The 24,092-nt window shown below is 37.5% G+C and overlaps 1 protein-coding gene across 1 annotated transcript in view; it reads left to right on the plus strand.

Annotated features, from left to right (window-relative positions):
- LOC140243759 (late secretory pathway protein AVL9 homolog) overlaps positions 1-21,577 on the plus strand; it is a 56,094-nt gene extending 34,517 nt beyond the window's left edge. Inside the window, exons 5-14 of the mRNA XM_072323424.1 lie at positions 5,801-5,890; positions 7,885-7,992; positions 11,009-11,117; positions 11,949-12,787; positions 13,076-13,210; positions 15,173-15,311; positions 17,674-17,754; positions 18,718-18,841; positions 20,607-20,660; positions 21,348-21,577. Of these exons, the coding sequence (XP_072179525.1) occupies positions 5,801-5,890; positions 7,885-7,992; positions 11,009-11,117; positions 11,949-12,787; positions 13,076-13,210; positions 15,173-15,311; positions 17,674-17,754; positions 18,718-18,841; positions 20,607-20,660; positions 21,348-21,516 (1,848 nt within the window). The 3' untranslated portion in view covers positions 21,517-21,577. The remainder of the gene's footprint in view (positions 1-5,800; positions 5,891-7,884; positions 7,993-11,008; positions 11,118-11,948; positions 12,788-13,075; positions 13,211-15,172; positions 15,312-17,673; positions 17,755-18,717; positions 18,842-20,606; positions 20,661-21,347) is intronic.
- Positions 21,578-24,092: the final 2,515 nt, after the last annotated feature.

A 24,092-nucleotide genomic window follows, 5' to 3' on the forward strand; every position in this document is an offset into this window, starting at 1 on the left:
ATGAAGTGTGAACATAACTTTAGTGACTTCTAGTCATTATGAATCCAATAGGATTACACAGTGCTCTGTTTTTGTACACCGTGTAGACCCTACTGTTTTGGTGAATTGTACATGGTGTAGCAGTTTGAACATAACTCTAGTGACGTCTTGTCTAGCAGATTATATAGTGAGAACTGTGATGGAGAAATGTTTGATCCAACAAAAGTTGGCTATGGTTTGACAAATTGATTTTATTACATTTGTGTGAATAAGATGTTTTAAATATGTAATATTTTACGTACAATGTACATGTATATTGACATTGCAAATTGTAAATATTATATCTTAACCTTGGATGTTTTGATTTTGCCACTTTGTTGTAATGAATGAAAGCGGTGCTTTGTACAAATTTCAAGCCCTATAGTGACCATATCTATAGCTACATCCCAACTAGTCTCATCAACATTTTTGTGACTGTCTTTCAGGAAAAACATGCACAGTTACAGTGTTTATCATTATGTACCTTGCTTTCCAGCTTTAGGTAAAGTCATAGTATAAATTCATTGATACTATTAATATAATAGTGAATTGGGTCCACTTTATGAGATACAATGTATGATGCGAAAGGTTTTACTTTGGAAACTGGGTTTATGGTTCTCCAGTGTTGTTATACAAATGGGCAATTCCACGGTAACTAGGACACAGGTGCCAAAAATTCAAAATGATATTTGTTTCAAACACCATACATTTTCAGACAGTACTTGAGTTGAAGTTTTAAGAATCATTATGTTTTTCAATAAAAGCGGCCATTTTGATTTTCAAAATGGCTGCCAAAATATGCCTATAACTCAATGGTGAAAAGAGTGTATTGTCGCATAACTTACTCTCTGTATATCCACTTTATTAGTACTCTAAACAACAATCTTTCATATGTATGCAGTTACCAGAGAAGTCTTTTACCACACAATAGAAAAAAAAGATGGTAGCTTTAAAGAATTTGATAAAAACTGTTAATTACTATGATAATGATGGATGTAACGTCAGTTACCAAAAACAAGGAATTTTTAAGTTTATTCATCAAAGGAAGTGAGCTGTATGATGTAACTTGGGATTTCTAATGTATGCCCATATGCCTTTATTTTAATACCAGAAATAAGGATACTTGGCATACTGGAGAGTCAAAATGAACACTACAAAATGTGTAACGTCAGTTACCGAAACGTCATACACGAGTATGTAACGTCAGTTACCATGACAGTAATTATAACCGAGGCAAATTTTTTGACTTTTGGCCATTTCAATACATCTGGGAAGTCAACTTACAACAAAGAGCAGCAATCCCTTTCATAGGAAATGATGTCATTACCATGGTATGTCCATGGATATTTTTATTTTATTTTATTTTATTTCTAAATTCATTTATTCATTCATTTACCATGATTATCTTTTTTTTTTTTGGGGGGGGGGGGGGCTTGAGCTTTCGATTTTTGATTCGGCACAAGTTTAAGGTTAAATAATCTGGAAGTTTGGTTTGCCACGTGCAGTATATGCACTCAAATTAGTACATTCCCAGCCTTACGGGATGATAAAGCTACCAAAGTTTGTAGGCCTAATCAGTGACATGATTGCATGTTAACCACATTTTCTATAAAAAACAAACAAACAAACAAACAAACTTCTGCACAGCTGTATACCAACAGTTTAACAATCTTCACCAATGTTTGCTTTTGCAGGCATTTTTTTTTTTTCAGGAAGCTTAGTCAAGTTTCTGCCTCAAGGCAAATGCACAAACAGATATTTCTTCTCTTGCACTTAAATGTGTGGTGTAGTTAACATGGCTCATCTTGTATTATGGTACGTAAGGCATGTACTCATTATTGTTTGACACTTAACACTGATGTTGCTCAAAGTGAGAGAGGATTCTATAGGGTTTTAAAAAAATTGTTCATACAGTGTGTATTTGTTGATTACTTTATTCTATTCATGCAGGGACATTTTGTAATACAACACATGATAATTATGAACAGGAAGAGTTTTTTATATTGATTTTAGTATTCTTTCGTTGCAAAGTCTGATTTCTTGGTATCTCAAATGTACTGTATTTGCAAGCCGTGATATATCAGTGAAAAGGAAAAGAAAAACAGTTAAATTACTTCAAGCTAGGAATAAAACAACAATGCTCTTTTGACCAAAAAAAGCATTTATTTTTCTCCTTCACAGAGAAATATTAAAAGTGCGACACTTTTCATTTAGATCAATTGATGATGGAGATCATCAGGAGTAAAATAAAGAAAAGAAGGAGAAATATATCACAATAGATTTCATACATATTTATGCATATTTATGAGTTGATACATGTTTTTTTCCCCATGACCTGGAAGATATTTTGATATTTTTTTCAAGCACAAAGATATCCATGTTTTGTGTAGTACTACAAGGTATTATGGGTGGAGCACTCTATGTAGATAAAAACTTTCCTGTTCATTAAAAAACAAACAAACAAACAAACAAAAAAGCCCTTAGTCATGTCAATATATTTATACTTGGAACTGCTTAATCTATCAATGGCTCTGTGTAATCATAAATGTTGAATAAAAATTAAATCTTCAGACAAATGTCAAGAAATATCCTCATGTGCATTTACATTATTTTTGCCCAACTGTGCTATGGCATGGGGGGGGGGGGGGTGCCCCTAAGGGCCCACCCAATATTATTTGTGTCTTTAGATTTGTTTTAATTTGTTGCTGTAGTTGCCTGGGATTGTCACTGGTACATTGCAGCAGTATAATAACCTGTTAAATGAATTAGTTCTCTGTAAACCCCACGGCGAAGTATGTGTAACGTCAGTTACGTAACGTCAGTTACCGACATGTTTACCTTTAAGTTTTCATAGAACACAAAGAAAATGGACTACTGTTTCATTTCATAGTGTATTTATGACTGATGAACCAAGGTATGACTCCATATCAACCAAATCATTCTGAATGGTCAGAATTATGAAATATCACATAGCTATTCCCAATCATGATTTTGCATGTGTAAACCCTATGGCAAATGTAAGCGTAACGTCAGTTACCGTCATGCCTTCACTGAAATTGGCATGGTGGTAAAAGGAGACAACTAAAGTGCACATTATTTTGCACACCTGTTCCTAAGAACCTAGGTGTATTGCCATATTAAACACATAAAGGCTAAAAGTCAGGGACATGAGATATTTCCATTTACATCTACACCATAATTTCCCATGTCCTTTTTCCGTAACGTCAGTTACCGACACATTTTCACTTGCTATGTGATAAGAAATGCAATTTGAGAGAAAAACTTTCCACCTATTTCTTCATTCTCATGAACTTATTCATCAATGCTAATTGCAAGCCCAAGGTGCTTTCATTCACAAAACTACAAGGTAAACAATTTCATGAAAATCCTTACGTGTAACGTCAGTTACCGTGGAATTGCCCAAATGTACAAGTTGTACTTGTTACAGGTTTACTACTAGAAGACTTCAACTGTAGTTTTGTAGAACATGGATGCTACACATTCAAATGATTGTGTGTTTGCCAAAACTGTCCTGTACATTACATCCACCAACACGGATTAATATGATTCAAGTGTTATGTTGCTCCTTCATTTCTCAAGTCCTAAGTTCTTGTCAATTTACAATATTAAACAAGGTGCATACCGGGCTGAAAATACAATGTAGTCAGAAGATCTATTGAGATTGAAGTTTATGGTATCGTTGCCAATATTCTGTTTGATTTTATTCGACAGCAAATACATGCTCCCAATGTATCAGTTCAAATGCACCGTATGCTCCCAATGTATTGGTTCAAATATGCCCAGAGAAATAAAGTGTTAGGTTTTACATTACAATAGACCTTTTAGATTGCTGCTTGCTTGTTTCTATTTATCTGTTTCCCCAGAATTTTATTTGAATATAAATGACATTTTCATAAATGCCCACATTGTTTAAATCAAGAGCAAAGTGGTGTACACCTTTATTTCATGACCATCTTACTGCTTTTGACATTGCTGTGGATTGTTCTTCCAAATGCTCAGCACTGTGAATCAGATACAGTGCTATCCATCTATGCTACCAATGGTGCTCGCAAAAAAAAAAGAGAAAAAGTACAGGAGTACACAATGCAATGAATGAGGTTTCACTTTCATAACCATGATGATGAGGGTATTGATTTAAAAAAGAAAAAAAAAATGTAGTAATTCCCTGGTGTATCACGAGGGACATGCTGGTGAGCAAGCCTTGTTTGGTGTACATGTATTTAAAGTGAAGTACGTATTGTAAGTGCTTCAAACAGAAAGGAACAACTATATTTTATATTTCGTATCACTGTCTTCAGGGCACCGTTCCATGGAAAATGTCAGCCATGACAATTTGTCAGTATGTGACAACTACCACTAGTACCAGTGTGGTATTAAACAGTCATTGACTAGAGCTTCTCAGCTAATCAGAACCAAGGATTTTATTGAAATTGTCATAGACTGACAACTTTCATGAAACGGTGCCCTGGGGTATCTTCAAGTTGCAACATGGAATGTATACTGGTACACACATAACATCATTTCTGGTTGTCATCAAGGTGACAACCACTTTTGTACCGCAAGAAGAAAAAGCTTGGTCATGGACATGAAACACTATGTTTATGTCTGTTGCCATGTAATGCTATGTTCAGAGACTCCAGCACTTCTGTTTTTTATAATAGATTGCCTGCCGAAAGAAGATTTAAAAAACAAAACAAAAACAAAATAAAGCCTCCATTCCAGTGCTTGAGTTTGAATTCTCCCCCCCCCCCCCCCCACTCAAGCAGCATGGACTCCCTCCAAAATACATATTTTCCTCTGTAATGTAGAATTTGGCCTACAAGACCTTGCATAACAAAATGAAACAATGAAGCAGCAAGCAGCGATGCAACATTGGTATAATCTGTGTGAGTTCTATTAGGCACTGGTTGTGACCGTAGGGTACACTTCGGTATCGTCTATGAAGCTAGAGTATAAAACTGCTGTAGATAGTAAGTGAAGAGTAAGGGCTTTAATAAATTATTTATAAATTATTTCCAGATTAACTTCTATTAACTCTTGGTTGAATGAGATTTATCTCATTAATAGTGTTTGAGGTATCCCAGTCTTTAATATTCAGAATTTATTCTGGAAGATATCAAGAAGGTGCCATGTGTTTTAAGATTAACCTTAAAGGACAAGTTCACCTTCATTAACATAAGGATTGAGAGAATGTAGCAATATTAGTAGAACACATCATTGAAAGTTTGAGGAAAATCGGACAATCCTTTCAAAAGTTATGAATTTTTGAAGTTTTTATGCAGTCACTGCTAGATGAGAAGACTACTGCAGTGTATGATGTCACATGAATTTCACAAAATTTCATCTTTTGAAAAAAGTACACATTCCCATTTTTTTTAAAAAGAGGCAAGTCAAGTGCTCTTTTATTATGCAAAAAAATGAAAATATTTTGAATTTTCTTTACATTTTCTTTATGCTGTTGTACTCATATGACATCACGAGCCTTAGTAGTCTCCTCATCCAGCGGTTCCAACACAAAAAATTAAAAATTCATAACTTTTGCATCGATTGTCCAATTTTCCTCAAACTTTCACTGATGTGTTCTACTAATATTGCTGCATTCTCTCAATCCTTATGTTAATGAGGTGAACTTGTCCTTTACAATTAAAGCACTTGAAAACAGAATTTTAATTTCCATTTGACCAAATCTTTTAGTGATTATATGCTTTTTTGTAACAAGTCTGAGCACTGGTTTCTTCTCCTGCCTTTGTTTTACTCTCAGCCACTGTATGGTGTTATCCAGGCCAAGCTCCAATTGATCACACACGCCTATTTCTGCGAGAGGGACTTTTCCAAGACCAAAATACTCCAGGTGAGTGACTCACAGCGACTTTCTCCTCCCCTGGGAGGAAGGGGGAATGAGGGAGATGAGGCCTGGAGATCGTCTAGTCAGACACCATCAAAGGCAATTCCAAAATTTTGCTCACACTTCAAGGAAAGAACTGCACTCCTCTGCCAATGCCATGGTGTTTTGTCATCAATTCAATAACTGTATACGCCATATATTTAGCAAGATTTTTGCAAATTGGGACTTCCCAACAATTTCTTGAGTGGTTAAATTCCCGATCGTGGAGCACAGTATTGAATTTACAATGTAGAAATGTATACGTGCATGTCCCATTCATATCGGGATCAGAGTCAATATTTTTGCTTGTCTGTAAGTTCATGAATAGCACCTGACTCACAAAAATAAATATAAACCTCACGAAATCTTGGCGTATACAGTTAATCACACATATATGATTGATTTCTTTTCTTCTCACTTTTGTCTCCTTGTCTTCCTCTCCTCTTTCCTTCTTCTTTTTTTTTTTTTTTTTACTTCTTTTTACTCCTTAATTTACTTTTCTTTTCTCATTTTCATTTCTAGGAAGGAGCTGCATTCCTTTCTGACTCTGCCATTCTCTTTATGATCATTTTCCTGAAGATATGGATGATTTCTCTTTTCTTCTTCTTTTATTTCTTTTTTTATACCCCCGCCAAACGAAGTTTGAAGGGGGTATATAGGAATCAGCGGGCGGGCGGGCGGTCGGGCGGTCGGGCGGTCGGTCTGTTGCAAATCTTGCGTTGCGAACTACTTCCTCAGTTTTCAACCGATTCCCATAAAACTTGGCACAGATGTGTGCCTTGGGTTGTAGATGTGCAAGACGTATTTTTTGACAGTACCCAAAGGTACGTTGCCATGGTAGCGGCATATTATGGGCAAAAATGGGTACAAATCTTGCGTCGCGAACTCCTCCCACAGTTTTTGATCAATTTTTATGAAATTAGGTACAGATGTTCATCGGAATATGTGCAAGACACATATTTCCGCAGTGGCAAAAAGTGCATTGCCATGGTAACGGCATGTTATTGGTAAAATATAGGGCAAAATGCTTCATGGCAAAACTGCTTCATCAGTGTTCTTCCAATTCTCATGGAATTCATATTGAATGTTTGTCTTAGGATATAGGTCAGCATGACCTATTTCTTGACAGTGACAAAAAGTATGTTGCCATGGTAACAGCTCACATATTATGAGCCAAAATGATGGAAAATTTTGTGTTGCAAACTACTTCCTCAGTTTTTGCCCAATTTCCATGAAACTTGGTACAGATGTGTGCCTTTGGTTGTAGATGTGCAAGACGCATTTTTCGACAGTACCCGAAAGTACGTTGCCATGGTAACGGCATATTAATGGCAGAAGATCAAGGAAAGATCTTGCGGATTTAACTACTTCCTCAGTTTTTTGACCAAAGCTTATGAAATGTTGTTTTGACCAAAGCTTATGAAATGTTGTTTGGCGGGGGTATAACCAGTTGCTGTAGCGACATTTCTAGTTTCTCCTCCTCCTCTTCCTCCATCTTCTTCTTTTTGTTATGGATGTGAATGGGGTTACACGGATGATATAGCCTGGTTGAGATAGGGCTTCAGGTTTCCATTTTTTTTTCTAGCACTATTTGGAAACATTGCTTACATTGTATTACCCATCTGTTGGTGGAATGAAATTTCCAGGTAAGGTTTTTGCATTTCTGAAAGCGATAAATTGCCTGTATTGACAACTGAATGATTACCAGTTTGGAAAGTAATTAACAAATATTTCATTTTAAAAATTAGAAGCTTATTCTCGGTACCTTGGTTCACTCTCCACAATCTGTTACACAATGTTGGGCATGAACAAACTTCAGAACTTAAGTGTTGTGTTTGTTTGTGATGGCTGACACAGTCCAGACTACATTGATGTAGAATTTCATTGAGGGACGATGGGATTTGTATTGCGGATTTGATGAAATGTTCTCAGACACAGAAGGTCTTTTCTTCTCTGAGCAGGAGTTCTATGAGAGTCTAAACAGCTCTGTACCACGGTCCATGCCAACCGACTCCCAAGTTTTCCTCGGTCTGTCCCTGAGGGAACTGGTCTTGACGTTCAAGCACAAGGTATGAGTTTCTCTTGATACCCTACCAAGTTTGTAGCTTTGTTCAACCCCGCTTAGGACAGGCTGACTTTGCTATAACACACATTTCCCATGGACACCTGCCCGAATAGACTCAGGACTAGTCTTCAACAAGTTAAATATGTCCACTTACCTGCTTCACACACAACAGCAGCAACACAATTTAATAGTTTTTTGAGAATAAACACTGACAGTCCTGTTTAAATCTTCAGATGACTTGTGGGTATGTATTGTATTTCAGACATATTTTCAGGTTCATCCAGGCAGTGTTCTTTTTAGCAGGCTATCAGGTAGATGTTTGTTATCTATCTATTTTCAGATTTATGTCATTATTGTCAATTTAACTGCTTAGTTTCCAACTTACAGGGGAAAAAAATAGTTATGTGTATCATATGCCTGCAGAAACTGTTAATTTTTGCTCTAAAATGTGCATGTATGTATCAAAGAAATGTGTGAAATCAAGTTGTGATGGCACAATTTCTGTTGGGTAACGACGTAAATCCAAAATATCAACCAAAAAAAGGTACACTGACAGTTTTGTAATTTCAGAGCATGTCAGATCTCCGGTGCATTGTAATGTTTTAAAGGGGCTGTACAGTAGTGGTTGAGGTGGGGATTCATGTTTTAAACATTCCTAAGTGAGATAATGAGAAACCTCTTATGAAATTTGAAAGAGCATGTGATTTTTTTTTTTCCTGATCGATGCACTTAGAAACATCAGTATTAAGCGCTATATAAATGTTATTCATTATCATTATCATTTTAAGAAGGATTCAACGTTTACTTGATGAAAATCGGTTTTCAAATGGCTGAGATATCCCCAAAAGTGATAATAATAAAAGGCAACATGCCCCACCTTTATTAGGATCTCTTTGTTTTACCTTGTTTTTGGATATCTCAGACATTTCAAAACCGATTTTCATCAAATAAACTTTTGATACCCCTTAGAATTGCATGCTCTTTGACATCTCATAGAGTGGTTTCTGAATATCTCGCAGAACGTTAAAAGCTAAATCCTCACCCCGACCAGAACTGTACACACCCTTTAAGATTGATTCTAGACAAATGACAAATTGGGCCATAGCAGTATCCATCAATCTCCCGCGGCGTGAGAGTGAATCACATGCGGCTTGTTGGGAATCATACAATTGCTCGGGCGTAAGCAATCATCACTTTCAATGTTCTATCTACTCGCTACTTAATGGGCAGGGCTCTGCTGGAATAAAAGTTGTGTGCCACGATCAAAATTATTTTACATTTTTGAACTCAGAATACTTCATTAACAACTTTAATCCTAGCAAACTGTGTCAGCTAGACAAGTGTCTTGGTAGGCCTTTTTGATGTATTGCAAGCAAATGTCAAATGGAGAAAGATGACCTGTAGGCCCTTCGAGAGCTACAGTATGATTTCATTGGCTTTAACAACCGCTGGCCATTGAGGTACATGTATGTAGGCATGCAGTTAAGTGGATGTAATTTGCTTTTGTTTCTTCCATGAGTCATTGATTAATAGAGAAACAGAGTTGTGTTGAGTTTCGCTGAGTGGTGACCTTATAATTAAAGTTTATATGTCACGTAATTTTATTTCCACTTTAAACCAAAAGTTCCTGGTTTTGTTCAAACTAACATTCTTTCTTTTCTGCCCTCACTTCCTGGTACAGTCTGTTCTTTCCATGTCCAGTTTGAAGTGGACTTTGATTATTAGAGTAAAATGAGATGACTAGAGTTGGTTTATATAATGGGGTCATCAAAATAAGAAATCAGGAAATAAGAATAAAGAGGATACAGAATTTCAAAGTTTTACTAGATTTTATTGAAACAGTGGTATTCCGAGCAACCACATCCTCAAAATGCAAGAGAAGCAATGTTATCACTACCTCACAAGTGTGCACTTGACCAATCCATAATTCATTTGATTTACATGTACATGTATTTCCTCTTTTGACAAAAAAAAAAAAAAATAGAGAGAATAAACTGTGTCTCTTGGGTATTAAGTGCTTGTAGCAATGTAACAACCAAGTAGCATTTACTCTGATTCCTTTCTTGTTCATTCTTTGTTATTACTTCCACCAAGGAAGGAGGAGGTTAAGTGATCATAGGCGTTGGTTTGTCTGTTTGCAAAATGACTCAAAAAGTTGTGAACGGATTTGAATGAAACTTCCAGGAAAAGTCGATGACACAAGGAACAGATGATTAGGTTTTGGTGGTGATCCAAGAGTTTTTATGTGTTTTTGAAGGATTTTTGATCTGTTGGCATGTAAGGTCAATGAACTTGGGAGTTCCAGCTGCACATTCTGGAGGTTTACATACACGCACTGGAGTACGTGCTCTGCTGATAGTGTAAACAAAAGGCTTATTGGGAAATTGTATGCGTGATTTGTAGAGTTGCTGATGTGGCGGAGGTCAGCGCTCTCTGAACGCTTTTATAGTTTGCTTGAGTTTCAGAATTTCCACATAGCCTCTAATTGTGGTACAACAAAAAAATGTAAATCTGATGCTTCAATAGGCAACACAATTTGCATATATGGAATTTCATCTTTTCTCTCTCAAACTGAGAGAAGCCTAATATATTCATATTTTTTGTGTGTGCAGATTTGATTAGTGGGAACAGTGATTTAAAAAAAAGAAATTCAAGATATGACATTTAATGCATATGTGTAGGTCTGTTGTACCACAAAACATCCTATCATATAAAATTTTTGTGATAAAGCCTAAAATATACTTTAACAAAAGGAGATACCTGTATTTTTCTCAATGAACTGTACCTGTTGATGGTTTAGTCTTGAAGCATTGTTATTATAACTGTTGTTCACATTTTGTATATTTAACGATACTTAACATCGATTTTACCAATTCAGATTTTTACAGTGGTTGTTTCTATCCCTAACTCACATTTTAGAACTGTTTTAAAGCACTAATGCTGTGTTTTTATTTCATCTGCAAATGATAAACTATGCCTTTGAATATATGATGTCTATGCTCTTTACTCTGTACTCTAAGGTCCTGGTCCTCTTCAAGCTGATGCTGCTAGAAAGGCGGATCCTGTTCTACACCTCCCCAGTCCACAAGCTCTGTAACGCCCTACTGGCCATCGTCTCCCTATTTCCAGGTAGAGCCAAAGTTCCATTAGATCTGTTTAATGCTTCTGTGACATTTGCTCCTGCAACAATTGGTCCCATGAAATATCTACATGCTTAAAGCAAAGCATAAATTCTACCCACAAATATAACCCTAACCCTAATCCTACTCCTCACATCAAACCAAACTTAAAACCCTATCACCACCCTAACCCTGCTATAAAGTCCTTTGAGCAATTGTTGCAGGAGCAAATGTTGTGTCACCGACTAGCTCTGTGTACTATTTGATTTCGTTCTGAATTGCATCAAGCATGGACTGAATGTCATTGTATTGAACATGTTTGATGCCAACCTGTCCCCAAATTCCAATGTTTATTTATGTCGAACAAAATCTCATTTAATCATAAGTAACCAGATGTAAATCTACTTTCATTTATGCCAAACTAGGGGGAATTAGATGTATAATTGGGCAAAAACAGAAATTTTCTTGAAGTTTGCTGACAATTCCATGCCCATAGAACAGCAACTATTGGTATGTGGTGATTTGATATGTTAAGACTCCTTAAATCTGCATCAGCATGTTTTCAGGTCTGGCGACAGTGAGCATATTCTGAGACAGGACTAGTACAGTATGTTTTCTATGTAACAACCTGCCACTTCAATAATCAGTTGCCTTCAAAAAATATTTTGAACTTGAAATACATGTATGTGTCTTGGAAATCCTTTTAATTTCATTGGACCTTGAGTGTGACTAAATTAAGATGGAGAACTGCAAGCTGCATGTTTGTCTTTTTCTTCTGCTAAAAGGGAGGATATTGAGAACACAGTTCTACATTTTTGTCATTTCATGAATCTTTGCAAAGGCATGATTGAGCGAGGTCTGGATGAGTCAGCGTGTCCGAAGCACTACTGTCCGAGGATCTCCTCGATCGAACTCCAGGATTATGGCATCGACACGGACGAGTACCTCGATGTCAAAATGTCGCACGTGCCAAACTATCGGCGGCAGAAGTCTTCGAGCCTGGATGAGAGCCAGGATGAAACGCCCCCTCTGTCACCCAGGGGAAACCCCAATTCAAACACCAACCAACATAACGGGGAGGCCCTCAGCCAGACGGTCAAGTACCCCTCGAGGTCGGGGTCAGTCGACAAGGAAAATGTCCCCGGAGGCATGGACACTCGGGACAGGAGAACGCAGAAAGTCAGTCAGTCCTCAACGAGCGGATCGACGGAGGACCCAATGTCTCCAGTATTTGACAGAGACATGGGAGATGATTTGTTAGCAATGATCGACAAGGAGCTGTATGGAAGCTACTTTGAGGAGAAGAAACTGGAAGAGAACTCGGGTTCGGACTCTGCCGAGCGTAGGAATAGTGTCCAGAGAACTGGCTCGCCCACAAAAGGGAAGGGCAGCAGCAATTCGGGCAATACCAGTCCAGTTGGAGAGGAGCAGGAGCCGCAGTCGCCGTTGCAACGACACTCGGCGAGTATTCAGTCGGGGGACAGCGGCATCGGGAGCTGCCTCAGGACCTCCACCATGGACAGCCATCAGTCGCAGAACTCGGCGTCGGATGACCCGGTCAGGGAGATGAAGATCGAGAGGTACAGCGGAGCGGAGGACTTTGTGGTGCTTCCCAGCGTGCCACCCTGTGAGCCGAGGGATGTGGACGATTACGGCTTCCCGCTGGCAATATTTGGGAAGGTAGAAAGATTTGGCAATTTAATGCCTCTTGTATGAGTTATGACCAAGTTGCCATTGTTCTCAGAAGCTATTAGCACACTTTTTTTATCCTTATATAACTGCCTGCTATTTAATCTTGGCATTTTATGGTAAACTGAAAAACCTGAACTTTGAAAATGCCTTGTTGCCTTTGTTTTATTTTGATATGTTCTGTTTGTATGCCAACCTTTCTCGTTGTCGGAAGGGCTCACTGTAATGAATGTAAGCATAAAATGTGGATATGGTCTATTTTTTTCTTTTCTGTGCCAGGGGTCGCTGTGTCATCCATACATGTCGCTGCAGCAGCATGACATGCTGCAGGATGTCAATGTGCGCTCCTTCGTGATCGGCGCCACCAATGCCCTATTCAAGCATCACAGGCATCTTATGGACGTCATAGTTGAGGTGAGATGCTCCATTATCTCCTTCAAACAGCCTGAAATGGTTTGAATGTCAACTTTGTTTTTGTATGTGTGTCTATGTGCGTGTGTGTATGTTGATGCATGTGTGCATTTTGTGTGATCAAGAAGCATTAAAAACTTTGATGAAATTTGAATCAGCACGTAAGAGTTACATGTCTGGGTGTCTTGGCATGTGTGTCTTCTGGTAATCTATGAGATAAAAAAAAATACAAAAGTGATATTTCATTGAGGGAAATGTTTTGGTTTGATTACCTCATGGTGTGCGAGCTTAATATGCTACAATCCATCCTTGGGTATCTAGTCCTTCCATGCACCCACAAGGGTTTATGTGTTGATGAACTTCATAATACAGGTGACTCCCGTTATAACGAAGTCCTCGGGACCAGCAGTTTTCATTTATTATGCCTCCGCCAACGAAGTGGCCGGAGGCATTATGTTTTCGGGTCGTCCGTCCGTCCGTACGTCCGTACTTCCGTACGTCCGTACTTCCGTACGTCCGTACGTCCGTACTTCCGTACGTCCGTACGTCCGTACGTCCGTCCGTCCCGTTTTGTTTTTATCGATATCTCAAGAACCGTGTGGTGGTTTTGCATCAAACTTGGTATGAGGGTATATCCTTGGGGGATGATACTTTGTGTGGATTTTAGGGTCACAGGGTCAAAGGTCAAAGGTCACAGGTTATTTTGTGAAAAAAAAAATTGAAATTTCATGTTTTTCTCCATATCTCGCAAATGGTTCAAGGTATCTTCATGGAACTTAGTATATATGCTTGTACCGATGGGCAGTGATTATCTAGGGAAGTTGGGGGTCATGGGTCAAAGGTCAGGGGTCAAAGGTCAAGGTCAACTCCTCAAAATATAACTACTTTCCTTATATTTATGCAGTGCCTGAAGGATTTTTTTAAAACTTGATGTATGCATGTATAACCCAATATATATTCTGTGGGAAGTTTCTTGCCAAAAGGTCAAAGGTCAAAAGGTCAAAGGTCAAGTGAAAGTGCTAAATTGCACTTTTTCCTCCATATCTCAAAAATAACTCAAGGTATTGTCATGAAACTTACATATTTATGCATGTTCTACCTAACAGTGATTCTCTTTGGAACTGTGGGGTCAAAGGTCAAAGGCCAGGTTTCGATAATACTATTTTACCATTTGATACTGAAATTATACTTTTTCTCAATACCTTGAAAATTACTCAATGCATAAACTTGTAAAAGGGTCAAAAGTCAAGTGAAAATCATCAGTTCCCCCAAATACCTGCACTCTTGATGTTTTAATCATTCATCCAATTGAACCTAGTTCTAGGAAAGTGAACATTCAGCACATTTGTGGCAAACCTGTCATTTTAATATTTTGCCAATTGGTGTGAAACTGTCATCACACATTGTCAAGACATTGTACTATAGACCTATTAGGAGAACCATGTATTATGGCGGAGGCATACACCAGTCGCCGTAGCGACATTTCTAGTTAAATAGAAGTTTTGTTAAGAGCTGAACAGTAGAGTACATAAAGACACATTGATGATTATCTTGGGACCTGAATATTTACTTTGTTTTAACCATGTTTGTTATAACGGGAGTGCACTGTAATAGTGTGAAATGAAGAACTTTAGTGTGCGTTTTAATTTCGTGAATATCGCGAGAGCCAAGATTCACGAAATTAAAATGCATGTCAAAGTTCTTGTCTACACCATATGCATTGAATGTTAGAGGCAACTCGCAAAAATTTCATGCCCCGTTACAGGCCGTCGGCTCCGATTCGTGAAAATTTCATGCCGCGAAAATATCATGTTTTACAGTACTAGTAGTCTCGCCATTCTGCTATATCAAAAGCTGATATGCCTGTACCTGTGACTGTGACACAAATAAGAAGTAGATTTTTTTACGGTGTTGTACTAATGGTGTTTTTCTCCTCTCCTTGTATTCCTCTTTAATATTGGACAGGTGGAAGAGGGAAAAGTGACCGTGTTCGATGCTGAACTGAGGAAGCAGCTGGCCCTGAGCACGGCGGACCTGAGGTTCGCAGACTTCCTCATCAAGCATGTGTCAGAGCACAGTGCGGACGTCTTCCTAGATGGGACAGGTGAAGCAGCTTGATTTTCGGTCGCAAGTTTTGCGAGCAATATCCTTTTCCCCGTAGCTCTTTTCCCCGTGAACAGACTTTAAATGGATTGTTTTCATTTTTTTTTTTTTTTCATTTCATTTATTTCCACATCCTGATAAAAAGCATTTACAAAGAGTACAGGAACTATACATGTAACATTGGAACAATATAGGAAAAATGTGCAACTTACAGCAATTTCACTATAGACAAACGCAACATAAAAACAGTTATTTCAGATTGTGGGGAGATCAACATAGACCGTTGGTCTTTCTCTGGCTGATCCTAGGTATTATAGCTAAAATAGTTACCTTAATGCAATACAAAACACTAGAAAACTATACTACAGACAGAACAAAATTCATATAAGAAGGCATCAAAGTGAGGTGCTTGTACAGTGAATAAAACTTGAAATTTGTAGTATATCTTTATGAACAGCAAAGAATTTGTAACTTCTTTTAAATATTGAAAGTCTATTAAACAACTTTATTACATTTGTTACACTTCCAAGTCATTAATGGTCATAAGATTTCACTTTTAGTCATGGTGTAAAAGATTATTGTAGTACAATATGTAACTTATGGCAGTGTGAGAGGTACTGTTGTGTTGCATGCACATTTTTTTTTCAAGCATCTTAAAGATTTTCCCCTCTGTGCGTGGCCTGCAAATTCTGAGAAATTGGATCGGTGAACACAAATCGGGCATTGTAAATATCTAAATGTGGGAAATGATATTGCATCATGTTTGAATCTTTTTTTTTTATTACCTGGTAGTGGTTAATGATACCCACATACATCAAAATAAGTGTATGTACTATTTTACATAACATTTTAACAACTGCAACAACAATGAAACATATCAAATCTGCAGTTATTGACAAAATTCAGGGCAAATCTTTAGGAACGTCAAACCAGGCGTTCCCTGTAGGGAAGGCAGAAGGGGGCCTCATCCTGTGAAAGAGAAGAAAGCACCATGTGTGAGACCTTCCTTCTTTTTTATTTTTCCCGTTTTATTTAGTCAAACAGCTCTGTGATTCTCAGATTAGAGGCTTTGGCTCCAATTTCCTTGAAGACTTTGAGTGCGACATGATTTGGGATTGTCGCCATATGTTGAAACTGGTGTCACTTGGCCAAGACAGCCATGACTCAGCCGAGAGTTTGGGAGCACCCATACGACTTGTGTCATGAGTCACCCAAGTGGAACAAAAAATAGAAATAAAAAGCTTTAAAAAAAATAGAAATAAGAGAGAAAAAAGAACAGAGCCCTTAAGTGATAGGATCACAGAAATGACAAGTGCCTGGTTTCTATAGTAAGACTCTATTTTTATGGTATGAAGGAAAAAAGTCATCACCATCATAAAGGATAGAAATGGCTGTTGCAGCCACACTGGGTTAAGAAAAAAAAAAGGAAAAAACAAAACAAAACCAAACAACAACAAAACAATCACCAGGGAGTGCATGCTCAACCGTCAAGTTTTCTGATATCACATTTGCATTGGGGAAAACTAACAAAATTTTGTCCTAGTTGCTCAATTATGCAATCTTCCATGTATGTTGTTGATTGTGTAGACTAGTGTGATTGAAACAAAAGGAAAACAGAAGTTTGTATTTATTACATATACAAAAACAATGACAATGTGGATACATGTACTAGACTTTTTAAAACTTTTTGATAACAAGACATATTTCAGGAATATGTACATTTCAGGTTTTCTCCTTTTTATTCTAACGGGTAGTCTTTCATGCATGTCATATGCTGACTTCTGCCATCTGACTATGAAATAAATGTACAATTCATGTTATTGCCATATTCAAATGTGAAAAGTTTTGATTATGCTGTTGAGATATGATTTGTATTTTTCATAGTTTGGCACTGAGATATAACAAATGATTAATAACATGCATTGTGGCTTTGGGCACATCAAACTGTTTTTCTTTAACTGAGAGAAGAGACAGACAAAATTATTGCCAAGCAGCTGCTCCTGGACTGAAAGTTCTCTATCCCTTGACCAACAGTTTGTCACTGATGTTCATTTCCCCATTGGTCCTTGGTCATTTCAGCTTTATTCAAGGGAATGACCTCTATTTCTTACTTTTTGTATATCTTTATTCAATGAACGTATTTGCCTTTAACTATCAGAGAGAAGTTAAAAGAATGTGACAATGTGCAGTTTCTTTTATGTGATTCACTCTATAAACCATGGAATGTCATTGTTGATTTTAATAATGATTGGCATTTGTAGTTGTTACGTTGTAACTCTTTCATACATTACCCATAGTTATTTACGTTCATAATTATGATTTTTTGTTTTTTTTGTTTCTGCCTTTCCCGATTTTTGCTCTAGGCTGGGAGGGTAGTGACGAGTGGATCAGAGCCCAGTTCAAGCTGTACCTCCTCTCCCTTTTGTCTACCTGCACCAGTATCGGTAAGTGGGGATCAGCGAGAACTCTAACCCTCCCCTTATCATCACTCTCAAGAGAGCATTAATGTTACACGTAGATTTTGATAAGCAAGATGTGCGTTGACTGGTGCTGTCCTAAAAAACTTTCATTAGCTAAAAAGTGAATGTGGTCCAGTGAACAAGATAAATGCTGCAGTGATAAACTGCAATAAATTTCAGGATTGAAGAGAGCAATGAGTCCAGTAGGAGAAGATGCTGACACATACTCATGAACATGCAATATATGTCACTGCACGTTCATTGTTTGTGAATTTCACAAGTCTGATATTCACCAAATTGACAACTTTTGCTGTATCGTCATGCGCCACGGGAGAACAACAGGAACACATGCGATTCAAGGAAGGTGTGCCCCAGAGAGCAACAGAACACTGGGGAGGCCCATATGTATAACATGCGCCTCATGTGTGTTTGCATCGTTCTCCCAGTCACACCTTTCTTGAATCGCACATGTTAGCGTTCTACCAGACACATGGGGATATGTAGCACAAATGCATTGTACATCAAGTCCAATGTGGGAAATCACTGATTTCTCATGAAACTTGATCATGCAGTCAACTTCAACTAAGAAGTGAACAGTGCACAAGTCAGAAAAAAAAATGGCTATGTTGAAGAAAAATGCTACCATGGATGGGTTGTGTAAAATTGTGTAAAATAGAAATTCACATAAAGCAAAGGAATTTCTCTGGTCCCTTTTGATTTGACTCAAGTAGGGTTGACTGTAGTGTAAAAGTAGAAATTTTCTTGCATTTCACATGACCAGAATCTGGCGCAACTCAGCAGTGAGATGTTTGAAGTGCTTCCTCAATATAACTGTCTGCAACATGTAAGCAGGACATATTAACCATGCAAAAATTTCCACTTTACAGTATTTAATTCCTCAAAATTTCATGGTTCATGCTAGGCCATCATTGTATTCCCTCCTGGCAGGCACTTACACACAGAGTGAGATTGGCGACTTCAATGAATGCTTCGTCCACGCCTGGAAGACCACGCATAACTTCAGGATGTGGAACAGCAAAGTGCATGATGGGATAGACAAGATTCACACTGGGTAAGACCCGTACCATGGTTTGTGTATTTTATGTACAACTGGATGTCCTTGATATGTTCTTTGTTATTTTGTTGTAGGGTCCCCAAGAATAACACAGCATAAACCATTGATGAGGCTACAGTGAGTAAGGAATTCTGTATAAAATGAATATATAGATTAATTAATAAATACGTAGATAAATGTGCTAATGGATATTCGCAGTAGAGATCTGGCTCAGAGTAAGTGCACTCTTACATGTACTGTATTTAGAATCAGCTGTGGTGTAGTGAGGAATCTTTAGGCATAAGCCTGCACCATGTTAAAGTTGGATCTGATAAATAGAGTAAAGTCAAACACAGATTGGTAGAGGTTGCTCCAAAATCATACCTTTATTAAGAAATGTATGGAATTCTTAAGTTTCTCATGTTTTCATAGAACAGAAATAATAGTAGCAACCACATGTGCAGATAAGATGGTATGATGATGTTATCATATCAAATCCTCAAAAATCTCTTTATTTAATACCTCTATGCACATCTTCACTATTTTTTTAGCTGACATGACATTTATAAGGAAGACATTCTTTGCTTCCAATACTGTAAAACCAGAAATGTCCATGTGCATTTTGATGTCATGAATTTCGTGAGAGCCAAATTCACAAAATTAAAATGCACCTGAAAGTTCTAGTCTACACTGTGTGCATTGAATGCCAGTGGCAAGTCACAAAAATTTCATTCCGCCAAAAAAGGCCGTTAGCTCCAATTTGCGAAAATTTTTTGCCTCGAAAATATTTTGCATTACAGTACTTGTTATGGTATATTGCAGTAACCGTGCAATAAGGTCTTCTAGGGGGAAAGGGCTATTATTTAAAGAAAAAAAAAAACCCACTAAAAACATGATGATGTGTTGTGCTCAAGCCAATGGGAGAGTTTTTAGTAAATGACATCAACATAGCTATAATGGGCATTTAGGCTACAACCATTATCACTACCATTAGGTGAAAACATGAAAATTTGAAATTAATCCATGATTGCCTTATTTTAAATTTGATTAGGATGAAACTTCTGCTATTCTCGTTTGTTTTTTCTCTGTGCATCAAATTGTCTTGAAAGTGGTGTGGAATCCAGTCATATGTAAGGATTCTGTGCTGAACCACTGGCAATTTGTCATAAGAGTGTACTTATTGTGTGCTGGACACCATCTCGAATATAAATTGTCATATACCCAGTAAATGTGTAAAAGTGAAAAATTACCTCAGAGCCTACGAGTCTAAAGCAGCACAGTTCTTGCTGCACATGACTCAGATAAGAGTTTTGGAAAGTCATCTCTGTGAAAAAAAAAAACCAAAAAAGCAGTAACAAAACTAGTGGTACGTGTAGATGTGACCTTGCAAATATTAAGAATCATCCTGTGTGGTATCCAGCTGGGCATTTTCAAAATGGCCATTGTCGTCATCATACAGGTTTCATAATCTGCTGTATTTTATAGCCATGGAAACATCAAAGGCATTATGATTATTTATGTCCATGTAGCCATGCCAATACTTTCATTGGCTTATTCCCCTCAAGTTTAGGTGCTGTACCAAGAACAAAACTGAGAGCCCACCAGCTACATTGTAGCTTCTGATTTTGATCTATTTCACTTTTGAATATATTGAGTGCCATAGTACAACCGAATCACACTGTATGAAAAATGCCCAAATACTGTTGGCTGACTATGAAGTCTTGCTTAGGGTTGTAATGTCCAATATATATGTATTTCCCCCCCCCTTTTTTTTTTATTGCAGGCATCCTTTCCATGGCCACATCAGCGTTAGTGACATGAAGATCAGATTACAGAGGTGAATATTTCTCTATTTTCTTTTGTAAAGTGTCTGATTCCATAATGTTTGAAAATAGTTGCAATTCTAGTATGGCAGTGATAACGTCATAGTGTTGTTTGTGTATTACAGTGCACTCCCGTAATGATGAATACGGTTATAACGAAATTCCAGTTAAAACGAAATAAAAATTTATCCTGCAACATAATTCAATGGATGTATTTTTATAGTGTATATGTTCACTTATTCTAACAAAATTTCGATATTACAAAAGAAAACTGCTGGTCAGGAGGACTTCATTATAATGGGAGTCCACTGTATTTGTACTTCTGTATGGGGGATAGAACCAAATCGTTACTGTCGCTCAAGTATTGTGAGCAGTTTGCATGGTATACATTCTGATTCATGAATTTGAGGCCATTTAAAAGGCAAGGGAATGGGTAAACATTTGTCCATCATACTTGTTTCCTGACTTTTAGTCTACTGTTCTTTTTTTTTCTTTTTGCTAAAGTATTTTGCTTTCTACTTTGTTATTTTGTCTCATGTAGTCTGATGTTTCACCATACAGTGTAGTATCATCATCAGTACACAGTCATATTGTAGATTCATTGTTATGATACATTGGTCATTCCAGTGCATCTTTCACATCTGTAAAGTGTCAAAGTTTGATGAGATTTCATAATTACTTTTAACTACCCCCCACTGTAGTGTCATGCAGACCACGGACAGAGGCAAGAGGATAAACCATGCACTCAACCGCACAGGGACGGCTGTGATGCACACGGGGAAAGTCGTCGGAGACGCTCTCACCAGCGCCAAGTCGGCTGTGTCGTCGTGGCTTTATGGACTGGCCAATGAGTGGAAGGAGGAGGGTTGATGTTTTAGCTCATGGCCACTAACCATATGGGATTACCATATAGATTATCAGACCATGTGGTCATTAGGTCATTTTGTTTATTTCTACTAGTAAGCCCTTTCATTCTCTGAAAAGTGGTTATATCATAATTATATATATATGTTTATGTATATCAGATCTATATGGCTATTCAGTCTTCAGCCTTTCTTTCTTACCTTCTGTTATTCTTCGACAGAATGTGTTCTCTTTTTCTCATGCCTAGAAAGCTGCAATTTATAGCGTCATTGTAATGATTTATGGCATTTGATAATGAAAAAATTGCTAGAATTACTGTGCATCATAACGATGAATCAGCTACAGTATACCATACAAGTTTCTAGGTTAGCATGCCTGTACAGTATCGGGATGATCGTTAACGGCCGTTAACGAAACATTAAACGGCACATTACTTGAATATGAGACCATTATGAGGCAAATAATTTTCACACAACAATAGATATATAATGTACTGTCTCTTAAATGAATCCCACAAGGATTGAAACAATCATCCCCCAGCATTCCCACTGATTCCCACTGATCAGTTACTAGCCATCCCCTTTAAATCTTCCCCCTGCCAGGAACCAGGCTGGAAGATGCAGTCATAAATGCATATAAGAGGAGAGACTTATCTAGCAGAAACCACAAGCAAGAAGAAGGCATGCATGATGCATTGTCAGTGAGTTCCTGAATATAACTGAAACTTTATAGTTAGCTTCCTTCTTTAACAAAGAATAATGAAAACTAATGCTGCGTTGACTCCATGTTTCCTGCCGCCACAGTAGTCGCATTTCAGGAACAAGTTGGACGTGAGACAACGCAAGGGGGAGGGGGAGGAGGGGGATAGGATGGGCAAATTTGGCAGGCTGTGATTGTCGTGGATGCCGTGCCCTGATTTTTAAATAGTCAAAAAAATTGCCACGGCTGGCACTGTGCTACATGAGTAGCCTAGTAGGCCCTAATAAAATGTGACAAAACTTGAAGGGATGCCACGGAGAATATTGTGAAGTGTAGCCTGATAAGATGCCTTGAAAACGGCATCTGATAGCTACATGTTCAGTGGAGTGAGGACTAGAATGAACAAGACTATAATACGGAAAGTGCAGGGAGGAGAATATCCCACCTACCCTTGGTGCACTACGTTTCGGGCAAACGGGGCTGCCATGGCTGCCAGGAACATGGTGTAAATGTAGCATTAGGTTAGCACCCAGCCTGCTAGGGAAGGCAAATAATATTTATCAAACCATCAAGTCATTTGTTGATATTTCCTTGTTACCCTGATAACATCAGACTGCTTCAGAAAATTGAGCAAACAAAGGAGTACTGCTAAAATTAAACATCATGAGGTCAAAGATTGTTAAAATTGTTGTTGTAAAGGCCATCAGTTTTTTGAGTCATTGGTGACACGTTTCAAGAGTTTTATCTCCTGTTAGATGTCGTTTTGAGGGAATGAATCGGAAGATGTTGAAGGACTTAATGTCAACAAAATGAAATTCTAAATGTTTGTTATTACGAAATATCTCTTTACAAGCAAGGGCAAAGTTATATGTGATAGTATGAAGTACCATAGAGCTTTATCTGCTATGAGTGCACTTAATATTGGCTCTTTCATTTATAGCATAACAATTTCTATTTGTAGCAGAGTTATTCAAAAGTTTCTACCTAAAAACCTTTCTAGGTTTTTTTTTACTCAAGAAGCATTTTCTCAAATGTAATCAAGCATACTTTAATAGTAAAATACAAATCGCATGCTATTCCTTTTTGGATGGGTCTGGCATTGGTCACAGGTTGACATTAGAAACAGATTGTTAGAAATATTTGAGAATGATACAATAATTAACATTTTACAATAAGATTGTTGGAAGATACAACTCTGCATTTTTTGCAGTTATTTTAATAGTGATATTTGATAGAATTCTGTCAAACGGGGTATGAATCAGAGATTTAAAGGAATTTGAGAGCTGCCAAGAAGCAATTGCAGATGTATACTGTTTAATCAGACTTATTATAGTCGTTAACATGACAGAAAAACAAATCCTTTGATTTGAATTTAAGGGGGAAAAAAAAGTATTGATACATTTGTTTGAATTGTCCTCTTTTCTGTTGAGTGCCAAAATGTAACTCTAAACTAGCTCATTTTACAATATCTGTTCTGATTTGGCTGCAAATGAAAGCAACTCATTTCAATAACAGCTAGAGCTGGTGACAATATTTTACGGTTTCACATTGCCTAGAGCAAGAACACTTGTCAGAAAATGACTTGCAGATGATGCTAGCTGTTGTACCGTGAGCAGCTGTTATTTTTTCTTCTTGGTTTCAAACATTACTGATTTTTGGTATACATTTTTACTACTGCTACATAAAATACAACACTCTTCTCAGCAATTTCCCCTGTAAATGTTTCGATAAGTTTTGCATGCACTGTATTTGTGTACGTTAACCTATGTAAGAGACATAATATAGTCTTATAAAATAAACTTTGCAGTAAGTTGCATAAGCATATTTTCCCTACCTAGAAGGCAGAAAAAAAAAAAATTTAATCATATTGTGCATTCATAAAG

This window comes from Diadema setosum, chromosome 20 (assembly GCF_964275005.1).
Source record: "Diadema setosum chromosome 20, eeDiaSeto1, whole genome shotgun sequence".
Lineage (NCBI taxonomy): Eukaryota > Metazoa > Echinodermata > Echinoidea > Diadematoida > Diadematidae > Diadema > Diadema setosum.